The following is a 14,111-nucleotide window of genomic DNA, read 5'->3' on the forward strand; positions in this document are numbered from 1 at the left end:
CAACTGAGCCACGAGATTATGGGATAGGGTGGCCAGTTCTTTCCCTTCATCTGATAAAGAAATGTTATTAAATAAAGCATAATTATTAATTAATATACAGGGTGTACATAAATAGTACATTATGCAACGAGCCTATAATGGTAGTAATTAAGACGCGAGTATGTTTATGGAACGAGCACAAGCAAGTTTCATAATTTTCATACGAGCATCTTAATTACCATTATAGGCAAGTTTCATACGACTTTTTATGTTCGACCTTATTTCTAACTTCAAATTATTCATAAGTATTCATGTTATTCTTATCTGACTGGGAAACGGAACTGACCTTGTGCAATATCTCGTAAATTGTGAGATGTGCGCAGATGCGAAAGTATTGATTTTTTCCGAGAAACAAATGTCATTGACCTTGATATAATCTAGAGAGTAAAATAAACATTAATCTTGATATAACCTTGAAATTGATTTAGACATTGAAAAACGAGATGACAAATTGAATTCATTTGAATATTATTTACAATTAACGCTAATTATTATAGTAACAGAACATAACCTTCTGCGACAGTCTTGGATTTCCAGCCTCAGTGACGTTTCACTAGTTGTCTTTCGATTGCATATCCGAAAATAATCGATACTTGCGCTTTCATATTGCTACAATGGTGTTTTCTGATTGGTGGAACACTTGAACTTTAATGAATAGGTGTACTTTAATGAGGTCCATTAAAGGGCTGCTACCAGGTGTGTAATTACTACATTTCGGCATGGTCGAGCATAAAGAATATAGCGATTTTAAAGGTGTTTAATGATACTTTAGCTAACTATCACAATAACAAAACTCTTATAAGTTCAGTTATGGTAGCTTCAAAGAAAAAAAATGGTCCATAAACCTTTTGTTGGGAAAGAGCACAAAACACATTAAGTTATGGGGAGTCTTGTTCGGATTGTACGAATTCATGGGGATTTTCAGATCCCCAGATTCTGACATTGTGCATGCTAACCTTTCCACTAAGGTGAAATCTTGATTCATCACTGAACACAACACAATCAAGAAAGTCATCATTTTCCTGCTGCAACATTTCAAGTGCGAAGTTGGAGAGCACAGCGTAGTCAGTAGGTTTTAAAGCCTGTAGGGACGCATATGTAAGCGTCTTCTTAAGACCGTCCATACTGTCATCACTGGCATTGCAAGTTCACGACTAGCCTTCCTGACTGACTTTTTAGGACTTCGTAAGAAAGAGTCCCGAACGCACTGAACATTCTCCTCAGACATTCTTGGTCGTCCCATACTGTTACCTTTACACAGACAACCGGTCATTGCCATCTGGTTAGCCATCGACGGATGTTGTTGGCATTTGGGGGATCACGATTAAACTGCCTACAAAACGCATGTTGAACCGTTATAATCGATTTACAACTCTCAAACCTCAAAACACAAAATGCTTTCTGTTGAGGAGTCGCCATCTTTGTTATTATCGCTGCCAAGGAAACAAAACAAAGGAAAGCTATCTGCGCATGCATGCAACTAGAACTGTCTTCATTCCTCTTTCATTTGAGCCTAAAAACAACTTTCTACATCTCATCTGAGTGATAATGTAACGACTATAAACTGCTATATTCTTTTAAGTACACTGTGTATAACCACTCAATTTAAATAAAATGATTTCAACTAATGAATTTTTGGCTACATAGAGGTGGAGTGTCAAAAAAAATTGTATGCTCGACCATGCCGAAATGTAGTAATTATACACCTGGTAGTAGCCCTTTAATGCACCTCATTAAAGTACACCTATTCATTATAGTTCAGTTGTTCAGCCAATTAGAAATCACCATTGTAGCATTATAAAAGCGCAAGTATCGATTATTCTCGGATATGCAATCGAAAGACAACTAGCAAAACGTCACGGAGGCTGGAAATCCAATACTGTCGCAGAAGGTTATGTTCTGTTACTATAATAATTAGCGTTAATTGTAAATAATATTCAAATAAATTCAATTTGTCATCTCGTTTTTCAATTCTAAATCAATTTCCAGGTTATATCAAGATTAATGTTCATGTTATTCTCTAGATTATATCAAGGTCAATGACATTCGTTCCTCGGAAAAAATCAATACTTTCGCGTCTGCGCACATCTCACAATTTAGAAGGTCAGTTCTGCTCCTCACTTACATAACCATAACATGAATACTTATGAATAATTTCAAGTTAGAAATATGGTCGAGCATAAAAAGTCGTATGAAACTTGCCTATAATGGTAATTAAGACGCTCGTATGAAAATTATGAAACTCGCTTGCACTCGTTTCATAAACAAACATACTCGCGTCTTAATTACTACCATTATAGGCTCATTGCATAATGTACTATTTCAGTACTAGAAGTAGTCAAAACATGGATTTTCGTTGATGCTTATAATTAAGTTATTCTGCAGTGTAACATCAACTTTTGCAATGCTCATATTAGTACTAACCTCTCTTGCAAGCAAATACAGCATGCGGGCGCTCACAGCTGTAGTGTGTGTTCTAAGCAGGTTCTTTTCTGCCTCTTCCAGTTTCCAGTCATACCCGTAGCCCTGTGATCCGTACCCTCCTTTGCTGTGAATCTGTTTCACCTTCTGCAGGTACTCGGGAGGAAAATGTGAACTACATCGGGGACCTGTACAACCAGTCAGAAAAGACTGTGACATCAGCACAGATCAGAACATTAAGTTCTAATACATCTATCAGAGTCACAATTAAGCAGAGGCCAATTTAAGTTTATAACTGAGGATCCACGAGAGGTATTCATTTCTACAAGTGAGTGCTAAATATCAACAAAGCTGATAGAAACAATTTCGACCCCATTATACTCTTCCTGTGTGTGTGGCAGTGCCCCAATAATCACCATATCTGTCGTTGATTTGCAAAAGGGGACATGTTCAAAATAATGAAGTGTTGGAAAATCGCAAAAGTTATAATTATGTTAACAAGTTAAAATGCTCTTATATTTTTTTCTAATTAGATCACTATGGATACATACATTCAGGATCCATGAGGATTTTAATTTTTAAGTCTGTTACGGTTTTTTTTTTGCGATTTCCCACCACTCACTATTTTGGACGTGTTCCCTTTTGCAAATCAACAACAGATATAAAGTGTAACATAAAAGTGCACTGTAAAAAGTATTTTATGTTTAAAGGAGTTGTTGTTTAGTCAACTGTCCGAAGACAGGTCTGGACCCCACAAGTGACACCAACAAGGCATCACTCATGAGGCAACGAGGCCAGGAGATAATAATAATAATAATAATAATAATAATAATAATAATTTATTTTAGCTGGCAGAGTTAAGGCCGTAAGGCCTTCTCTTCCACTCAACCAGCAAAAAGTGTATATACATATGCATGAACTTACAAAGAATCCAACAATTTGATTTAGATGAGAGTTACATGTATACAAAAGTTATTTACAAATTAAACAACAAAATACTATGAACTATTAATTAAACACTGAAATAAACTGTGTAGCAGAATTAAACTAAAATACATAGAATGTTAATATATTTCAAATAATATTAGATAATAGAAAGAGATTATTACGAGACAATTAAAATACAGCACAATCAGGATGATGTCTAAAGAAAAAAGTAACAGTGTAGTCAGTGATAGTTTAAATCAGTATGATTGGAGTGAAATGCTAATAAGGTTATCTTTTAAGCTGTTCTTAAAGGTGTTTATTGTCTTGCAGCCCCTAATACTTTGTGACAAGGAATTCCATTGACGCGAGGTGGATATTGTAAAAGATGATGAATAACAAGATGTTCTATGAAGAGGTATACTTAGCGTGCCACAGATAAGTGATCTGGTATTTACGTCGTGGTTAGAGTATAGATAAGAGAAACGAGACGAAAGGTAATTTGGTGTTGAAGTATGCAGAATTCGAAAGAGTAAAGACAAAGAGTGTAAAGTTCTACGTTCTTTAAGTCGGAGCCACGAGAGACTTGCGAAGGACGGTGATATGTGATCATACCGTCGGATGTTGCACACGTATCTGACGCACATATTCTGAGCTCGCTGTAACTTGACTGACAGTTCAGAACTTAGGTCACTTAACAAAACGTCACAATAATCGAAGTGCGGGTAGGGTGGCTAGTTCCTAATATATACAACCCTCCCAATCTCACGATAAACATGCTTGAAGAAACTAAGAAGTTTAAATATCTTGGAACAGTAATGACAAGTAACAATACCGAATTAATTGAAGTACAGGGTCGAATCACTGCAGTTAATAAGGCCTATTCTGCATTAAACGGAATATTGAAATCTGTGTGCACAAGGAAACAAAACTTAAAATATACAAAACAATTATAATTGTTTTGTATATTTGAAGTTTTGTTTCAATAATTATTAGAAGTATTCTCTGTTTTGCAAGTATACTAATATGTTTTTTTTTAATTTTACTGTGTACATTTTTTTATTGAATTATCGACTTCTGTTTTTATGTGATTCGTATTTGATTCTAACAACATTAATATGTATTCCACTATGTTTATTTTCATTTTAGGAGGTAAATTTTTATGTAACTACCTCTTTTGATCTCATTATGTACCTAAATTGTATCAGTATGTAATTACTTAATTCCGATCCAATTTTATGTTCAACTATGTAAGCAAGTTTTAATCCTGGTTGAGTGTAAGAGAAGGCCTTACGGCCTTAACTCTGCCAGGTCAAATAAAGCCATTATTATTATTATTATTATTATTATTATTATTATTATAATACAAAAATTTACAATAACTTACTAGAAACAAAGAATGTGTCATGTGCATCACGTGCTGGATGCTGCTGAGGTTGGAACAGAGCATCGAAGTTCCAGAATGAGTTCTCTGTGAAGTTATTTGTTGGCATCTCCGTGAATCTGTAACATTAAGTTTAATGTAGGTTACAGCGCTGGTGACAACTATACTCATTAATTCTATGCTAAATGAAGTTAACTTCACTCTAATGTTGCCAGCATTTGGGATTGAGAAATAATTTTCATACGTGAAAAATTATTCATTTTACCTCTTCACAAATAGTCATTTGAATGGCTACACGCAGCAGCCAATAAATATTTAAATTGCCAAACTGCATTCAAATGTTTATGATTTTAGAAACATCAATCTATCTGCTATGATTTTCAAACTTTTTCCATCGAACAAGATAAATATGTACTATATATAATATTATATTCTCAATACAGTTTAAGTATGATTTGGAACTTTAATGGAGAGGAACCTGTATTTTCTGCCTCTCCTTTTTTTTTTTGTTATTACTGTGTTATGCTTTTGTGTTATTTTTATTTTACATTACATAATTGTATTTGTATTAGTTGAATTTGAAATTTCAAAAAAGCGAGGAGATTCTTATTTACTGATTCTATTAGCAAGTGAAAGCAATTTTATACGAAAATTATTACAGCAAACATTTCTTTTACATAAACACTTGGATATTTTCTCACCTATTTAATTACTTATTACATATATGTTCTCATACAACAATCTAACACAATATATTTTAAACATATATGCAAATAAATTAGCACTTAATATTGATAAAAATCAGTGTAATCAAATTTAGTACACGTATATAATGGAAGAAGGCATTACATATGTAGACTTTCAATAAAGCAGAATATTCTTGCATTTTTTTATACTTAATAACTAAAAAAAGTAGTAGTCAGATTCTAATAAGGAAAAAAGCATGCTGAAGAGTATTGTCTGCAGATTTTTAAGATGTTTGAGTCACCGAAATATAAAAAATGTAAGATTTCTTAATTGAGGTTTTTTTATATTACTGCAGTGCAAGAAAATATGTTTTTGAAGTAGAAAATAGATCAGCGATAAACTTTTTTTTCTTGAAGAGATGAGTGGGTAGTTGCAGTGTATAAAATCGTCTAAATAGATTCTACTTTATATCGAAAAAAAACCTCATGTAAATAGAATGAGTCAACGAGATATCATCACTCATTAATTTTATGTCTGAGAGCTCGCGGTCCGTCGAGTAGCGTGTACATAAACATTATTTATCTTCATTTACTTAAATGGACAGACTAAAATGTTTAGTCAATTCTCTCCAGTCTTTCCAATTGGATTTTTGTAACAGAAATTGGGCTCACACTTAATGTAAAGGAACAATTGTGTCACTGCCTTTTCACAGAATATGGAAAAGATAAGTGGAAGAAATGTGTTGATCACGTTAAAAATAACGAAGAACAATATTTTCCTAGTGCTAAGATAATAGGCAGTGAATCTGATAGAATAATTTCGTTAGGAGAATGTTTAACTGATAACAGTGAAGCATCAGATGACTTGTCAATCAGTAGCGACAATGGTTCAGATTAATGGAAGGAAACTCTGACTCCCCCAGCACAGTGGTAAGGTTTAGTAACCTCCCGTAACGGAGTTTTGCCAGTTGTTAACCTATAGTTGTGAGGTACAATGGTACAAGCTGTACAACACTCTTGCGCAAGTCATAAACTGAGACACAAGAGAAGAGAACAGAGTGGGATCACACCTGCTAGATAGTGAGAATTTTTATGTTATTTGCGTCTTATTTAGGAAGACAAGCCAACACTGCTTCTTCAATTCCCTCATCCGCATCCCTTCCCACCCATCAGATGACCAATGATGAGGGACCAGTCTATGGGACAAAGAGAATGGTGAATGGGTGGACACCGGCCAGGCCAGAAGAATTGGGTCTCAGTTGCAGCATTTAAAGTGTAACCTCTAAACCCGCGAAAACATACGAAATGTAGTAGTCAGGTCAGGCCAGAAAATTTCTGGCCTCAGGAACAAATTTTACTGCACGACAGATCTATACAAATCACAAAGTTTTCAAATACTTCTACAACACTACACACTTTATTATAACAAATATGTTACATATATAAAAACACAAAATTTGAGTTCGTTTAAGCCAGTGACTGAGGCCCGACCTCACTTGCCTCAGTCAATCGGCCACTACTGCAGGATAGGCAGGAAAGCACCTTTCCATACTGTGTAGAAGAAATGGTACACTAAAGAAGGGTGATGTAACCGTCAAGTATATGGTACCCTTCAATAAATGGTCACATTTTTGTATTTCAAAGGACTCCAAATAAGAAGACTCCACGGAAAGTAAAACTATCCTGACATATGGACACTTCGAGTCAGTACCTTTGATGTAGCAGGACTAATTTCAATGACCTTCAAACCAGTTTGAGTGTGAGATTCTGCTTTCTCCCAGAAGTTGGCACTGATATCACACCAGCTAGCAGTCGACACAGTGGAAATATAACACATACAATTAATACATCTAGGTACATTATGTATTCAAATAAAATAAACTGGACCAATGAAATAATAAATCCGTCATTATCTGTAACGTCTAGACTCTAGAGTTCCTTTATAATGAATTGAGACATTGACCCCAACAACAAATTAGAATATATAATGATTTGATAGCGCTGAAAATGGAAAAACAAAACTCCTATGAGAAGTATAACCATGTACCTATATTATACTGTTTACAAATATTAAACGAATTTGATACATAATTTTACAGTGTATTATATTATTTTATAATACAGCCTAATTTATTATATATAAAATATAAAAAATTATTATTATAACTAGGCTAGTTTGTAACTGAGAAATAAGGAAAAGCTGTTAACTTGAATTTATTTGAAGCAAAGCGTTACTGGATTATGCAATAAGCTAGGCGATGTTTGGGTCCTGTGTCCCAACTCTATTCTCAATTATTATCTTAGCATGTGCTCGATTACACTAACCTCTAGCGCTTGAAAGTGGAACTAAACACCGGTGCACAGAGAAACAAAAGACAGGAAAATTCACTCAGTGTCCATTCTTTATAATCCCTATTTGCTGGGGACCTCGTTCTCAGGATCCAAGCATGAGAATTCTTATATCAAAATTAAAATTTTACAATGGAATACAGATGGACTGCATACAATTTTTTTCACTACTTCATCACGAAAATTTAAAACAATTAGTGCAATTCAGAACAATTACATTGCTACAGAAATTACATATTTACACACAAACTTATGTACTTCTTCATTGGCTATTTTTATGTACTGTATTATTTTGTACTACACGAAATCTCACTTGTAAGATAAAACTTACCCCATTTCTAGGAAGATCTGTCGGAATTCTCCTCGTACTCGGAGAAGTGGATGGAGATGACCGCCTCCAGGAGGTACACCCAATGCATCTAGATTGTAGGGTTTGAACTTCTTCTGTCTCCATGAACCGCTGACGACCATCTCTGATGTTAAATCAGACTCCGCTTTGTGATATGATGTTGAGAAGTCCTTTCCCTTTGTCAAACGGTAGCTCTTTACCACTCTGTAAATCATATTCACATTGCATATAAAATATTTCTTTCTTATGGTATTTTCATTTATTATCCACATTAATAACTAATATTATAACTAGGGGGCGGATGTTGATGAAAAGTCATCATATTTTTCACATTAGGATGATGTCTGTTAATATAGAAATCCTTTCTATGTTAATATCAACGCAAAAAAGTAATTTCTAATATTGCATTTTTTGACGTTTTTGAACTAATAGGTCATTTTTATATTTTTTTCGGCATTTTTTGGTCATTTTTAATACTCTGAAGAACTTTTAGATCATTTGGAATGCCTTTTACTTTCTTCTTTACCGATAGGTCTGTTAAATCATTTTCTAACCAAATAGGTTAGTAGTAATTACCTACTGAATAAGTGAATAACAGTGAAGTTTGAGTTTTATTGTTTGGAACAGACTCTAAAGTCCATCCCTCATTCCACTGAAGGCTTCACTTCACACAATGGAAGTAATATAAAATGCTTGACAGCAGCTTAGTTTAAGTGAGGACTTTGACCGCTACTGTTCTTTTGTCAGTACGGTGGTGTCTTTAGAATTTATGTTTGGAAGGGGGGGAAACTTTCACCATGTCCTGGACAGGACATTGTGTCCTCCACATGGTTCGGAAGGGATGTCTACTATAGTAGACAGTATTTTTAACACAAAGATTGCAAGAATGCATGTTGCGCCCATACTCCCTCATCTGGAAGATCTGGTAACAAAAGTGAAGCGCAGGAGGAGGAGGAGACGGAGAATGAAGGCACTGACATGGACCATCTCCGATTGAAACACATTGTAAACCCTCATTAAAATCTATAGTTTTCCCTTAAAACATTCATTTTGTTGCGTGTTCCTTTCCTTTATCTTAGCCAAATTCCAGGAAGTTGCCTCCACTCTCTGAGATTTGCAGGGCAGTCATTGAAACAAGGTGACTAATTTTTAAGAAGTTATGGTGCGAGTACGGTGAATAATATTTAAATGTCATTTTATTTTAATTTTTATGTCATTTTTCCATTAGTTTAAGGGCATTTTAATGGTCATTTTAAGTAGACTTTTATGTCATCAACATCTGCCCCCTAATTATAACGTCCATAATTTCTAACAAATTTTGTGTTATATATAACAGATACACATCATACATAGTGTGGCCCACCTAAGTGGTGTGCAACTTGAAAAATGGGTCAGAGTCTTGCCATCTATCCGCAATATGCGGAACCCGAATTATGCAAATGAAGTGGACATGCACGCGTGCGCGCACATACACACAAACACTGAGATTACATATCGACTGAAGTCTGTATTGAAGAGCTTGTATTTCTCCCCCAGTTCTACTGGCAACAATAACAAGAAGCCCTTATAAATTTCGAATACAATAACAGTGTTACAAATTATTATATGCATAACGAAATTAACGCAAATATAAAAATTTAACACAGTTCCCAATTTCTTACAAAAAATTCACAGGTATGTTGTTGTTTAGTCAACTGTCCGAGACAGATCTAAACTTAATAAGTGATATCAATAAGACATCGCTCATGAGGCAACTAAGCCAGAAGATAATGGGGTGGGGTGGCCAGTTCCTTTCCCCCTCCATTGCATACATCGCCGACTAGATACATATTACACTAATCAGAATTTTCAGATTCATAGTTATATACAGTAAAAATGTAACACTGTGCAGCAAGGCAATTATAAGAACATAAGTAGAATATCAAATTTCACAACCACAAGAACATCATCACAAACATAAGTGGCTCCTATCTAGCATTGTGGCATCAGTTATGAACTTTCTTGAAGATGGTGGTTGTATTCTCCTTCCATTGCATTACCTCTGTGTAATAAAAAAAAAGTAACAAAAAACTTTCGAAATGAAGGCCAAATAATTTTCACAAAGATTATATTTCATGTGCGTCATTCTCAGATAAATTAACTCACATACTGAATGTGAAAGTACCTGTGTAGCAGTTTAGAAAAAATCGCCACAGACAGATAGGAAAACAGTGTGACCAAAAGTACATTCTCGAATCAGAAATTCCGAAAAATTTAGTTACACAAAAATTTCGAATTTGATTTTTGCAACTTCACAATATTTCTCACTTCATGTGAAAAAAATCTTTGAATATTGTTTGCCGTGTGTTTGCACTACTATTATAAATGATAACATTTTTATGTGGTTCAAGCAACCACAGATAACAGCACTTTATACACGACTATGAGCAATACTAATGTATTTTCAAAGCAGATTTACTGCTCTGAGGGCTTCATTTGGTGTGGGGACACTTTCATCTACAGTTTCAATTTCCTCATCACTATCTTCATCTTGGGTGGTAGTGCAGCATGATCTGCAATCATGTTGTCAACACCACGGATTTCTAAAGTCATTAGACCATTATCAACTGGCATAAAATTCTCCATGTTGACTTACCCCAACTTCTCCCATGCAGCAGCCTCGTCATCATCCATTATGAAAAGGACATTCATTTCACAGGTTGTTATGCTAGGTTTCTAGCAAATTAAAAAAAACGAACTTCCTGTCAAAGCAAAGAAAGTCTTATACCAGACGTCTAAATAGGGCCTTCTCGGAGCACTTCCTCCTCTCTCTCTTTTTTAATGTAAGAGTGGAACAAGATGCGGGAGCAGTTCGTGTATCTCCGGATGACGTCATTAACCACGACGTTTGAATAGACATCTGTAACCGCTACGATTTTGTCTCCATCTCCGAGGAAAGAATGTCCTTATTACCGCAAATGTATGAACAAATAAAAGCTTTCATAGGAAAAGCGAAATTGCGGGAGTTGCAAGTTTCAGTGGATAACTGTTACCAACTTATTAATCTAAAATTTTTACCTAATTTGAATCATGACCAGTATAACAAATATAATGAAGTACTGAACGACCTGAGAAAAGAATTTGAGAGGACATATCATAAGAATACGTACCTTAACAATCAACAAGTTTAATTGTAATTTAATTATTATTTAATTGAATTTTATTTTATTAAATATAGTATGAACTTAAAAAAAAGAGAGATACCAAAAACCATTTAATAGAAATGAAGTATTTTGTTGTTCAGTCAACTGTCCGAAGACAGGTCTGAACCTCACATGTGATATCAACAAGGCACCACTTATAAGGCAACTAGGCCACGAGATAATGGGATAGGGTAGCCAGTTCCTTGTGCTTAAATAATTACATAACATGTATGGTTCTTCATGCTTCAGATGTCTTCTTTTTACTCATAATATATAATTAGAAAATACATTTATTACTATTATTATTATTATTATCATTACTGCAAATGACTTAAGAAATTTTATTCCTACCGAAAACAACTGTCTATTTTGACAGTACAACTCAAAAGTGCCACTTTGTGGAATTTCTCCCGCGACAGTTACAACTTAGCTCACTCATGCTTGTAACATAAATCAACGATCGGCTATCTTCGGGTACTGTGCTTATCTCTTCTGCTGACTACGCTCTCTATATTTGCGTTGGCCTTGAGACCCCTGTCTTATACAGTAGGATGATAATAGACTAATCTAATAACATTAAGAATCTTACCTTAAAAAAATCTTGCTTTCCTGAAGCATTTGGGGATAGTCTGAGCATAAATCTCTTCTTATGCAGCATAGGAAATTCATAGCATCCAGCAAAGTGATACAATTTTCGTTTCCATCGTTGATGCTCTGCAGATATCATAACATTCTTTTGATAAAAATGCTTCAACACTTATATCATCCCCTGATTCATTGATTGAAGCTTACTGGTTGTGCTGGGAGGAATGTAAAGTTCTACATTTTTCAGACTGATGTTTTCCGGGTGAGCTGGACAGTTATCGACGGAATGCAAGATTTTGCGATTGGTTTCCACCATTTTTTGGGCCATGTCTCTCTGCCAAGTAACACACAAATCACCAGTCATCCAGGCACATGCCTGTTTCTTGTATTGACAACGAGGTCTTTTAATGTTTTTAGTGATCTAGCTGATTTATCCAACATTAACAATGACAATTTCTCAGATCCATCAGTATTTACCGCAACAAGAACAGTGACTCTTTCTTTGCTTAATATGCCATCGTGACACTTCTTCCTGTTGAACAGGTATGACTTGTCGGGCATTAGTTTAAAGAATAAGCCAAATTCATCGGCATTAAAAACATCCTGTGGACCATAATCGACAATGAGCCTAGGAAGCACTTCACTTTGCCAGTCATTTACATCACCCTCACTAATTGATTCCGATTCACTGCTGATTTTCTGATCACTACGTCATGCCTCTGCTTGAATCTATCAAGCCAACCATTGGAAGCAGAAAACTCTGTATTCAATTTCCGTGCTATTTTTTGTGCTTTCCCTTGCATGATTGGGCCACTTAACGGAACTGATGCATCTCGGGATGCATCCATTCAATAAGAATTTCCTTGATGTCTTCATATTTTCCTCACAAAACTTTCTTACGTTTGGAACCACCATTCACTACATGGGTAATAGCATCCCCATTTTTAATATTGTTCTTAGACTGGATGAAGGGATTCCTACAAATTCTGCAAAATCCTTTGGATTTAGCTTAGGATTTTCGTTGTACTTATGGAGAATTTGTAATTTTTCACTTATAGACAGAGATTTCCGCTTTGCCATTTTTCACTATAAAACTTATTGCACACACCTCAGAATTCAAACAGTGACTAAATTTTACAGAGAGGACAGGAATGTATTGATAGGGAGGCTTTTGAGTGTTAAAATTCTTTCATACAAAGGAAAGTACAGTTAAGTACAACTTCCGACAGTCCTGACAGGAAGAATTTTTCAGGTAGAGTGTAAAATTTCTTACTTGCACCTGTGGTACAATGGCATCAGTACAGTCACAGCAACATATTTCTTCACCATGCTTTTAAAACATACAAGTTTTGCAATTTACATGGAATAGTTTACTCCTTTGCCAATCGAAAAAAGCGCTACAAGCGGGATTTTGAAGCACTATAAGAGGGCAAAATTATACAGGATTATATATGAAATGTTCAGGGACAATATAAAAAGAGCATAATGAATGGGATAGCGTTATAAACTGGAGTGTATTACAGTCTGTGTCACCGTTTTTGGCGTGTGAAATAAGTAATGGGAACGTTACATTTGTGTTTTACATTTGCCGCAGTCAGTCTGACAACTGTGTATGGCAAATGGCTGATGTGACGTGTATAGGGAGTGGTACCATTCTCAGCTGCACTAGCAACATGCTCACAAACTGGACATTATATATCTAGAACACACGCCAAAAACGCTGGTGCCAACTGTAACAAGGTTTTACTGTATTATACATCATACTTTCATTCTTATCCTTGTGTTTTTTCTACTTTATTTTGTATGCATTGTATTTATTCTCTTTGTATTATGTTGACTTTTATTACATTATGTTTTCTTATTTTATTTGGTACTGAATATTGTAACTGAACTGCATCCAAACATGGGTCCTTCCTTCTTCTGATGTCATTATTATGTACAAAATTGTGTATAATCTGAAGTAAATAATAATAATAATAATAATAATAATAATAATAATAATAATAATAATAATGATTCTCAATATTACAATCGTTCTTGAAATGTTGTTTTGCTTATTATGCTCTATGTCTTCTGGATTCTGTGATTTTCTTTCAAACCCAGGAAATGTTCGAAGTTGAAAGAATCAAGCACATTTGAGAACTAGTCAAACAACAACTTTTAGCCCTATCTGTAAGGCGTAATTCTCAACA

The 14,111-nt window shown here is 34.9% G+C and overlaps 1 protein-coding gene across 2 annotated transcripts in view; it reads right to left on the reverse strand.

The window, feature by feature from the left end:
- LOC138708095 (phenylalanine--tRNA ligase alpha subunit-like) overlaps nucleotides 1-14,111 on the reverse strand; it is a 40,771-nt gene that overhangs the window by 10,832 nt on the left and 15,828 nt on the right. The window contains exons 1-4 of one of the 2 annotated variants that reach the window (XM_069838265.1): nucleotides 11,924-12,067; nucleotides 8,135-8,356; nucleotides 4,772-4,887; nucleotides 2,464-2,648 (exon numbers count right to left, since the gene is read on the reverse strand). In XM_069838265.1, coding sequence (XP_069694366.1) covers nucleotides 2,464-2,648; nucleotides 4,772-4,887; nucleotides 8,135-8,356; nucleotides 11,924-12,003 — 603 coding nt within the window. In that variant the 5' untranslated portion in view covers nucleotides 12,004-12,067. Of the gene's footprint in view, nucleotides 1-2,463; nucleotides 2,649-4,771; nucleotides 4,888-8,134; nucleotides 8,357-11,923; nucleotides 12,068-14,111 lie in introns of those variants that run through there. The other variant, XM_069838264.1, reaches the window with a different exon arrangement.

The sequence above is a fragment of the Periplaneta americana genome, chromosome 10 (genome assembly GCF_040183065.1).
Source record: "Periplaneta americana isolate PAMFEO1 chromosome 10, P.americana_PAMFEO1_priV1, whole genome shotgun sequence".
Lineage (NCBI taxonomy): Eukaryota > Metazoa > Arthropoda > Insecta > Blattodea > Blattidae > Periplaneta > Periplaneta americana.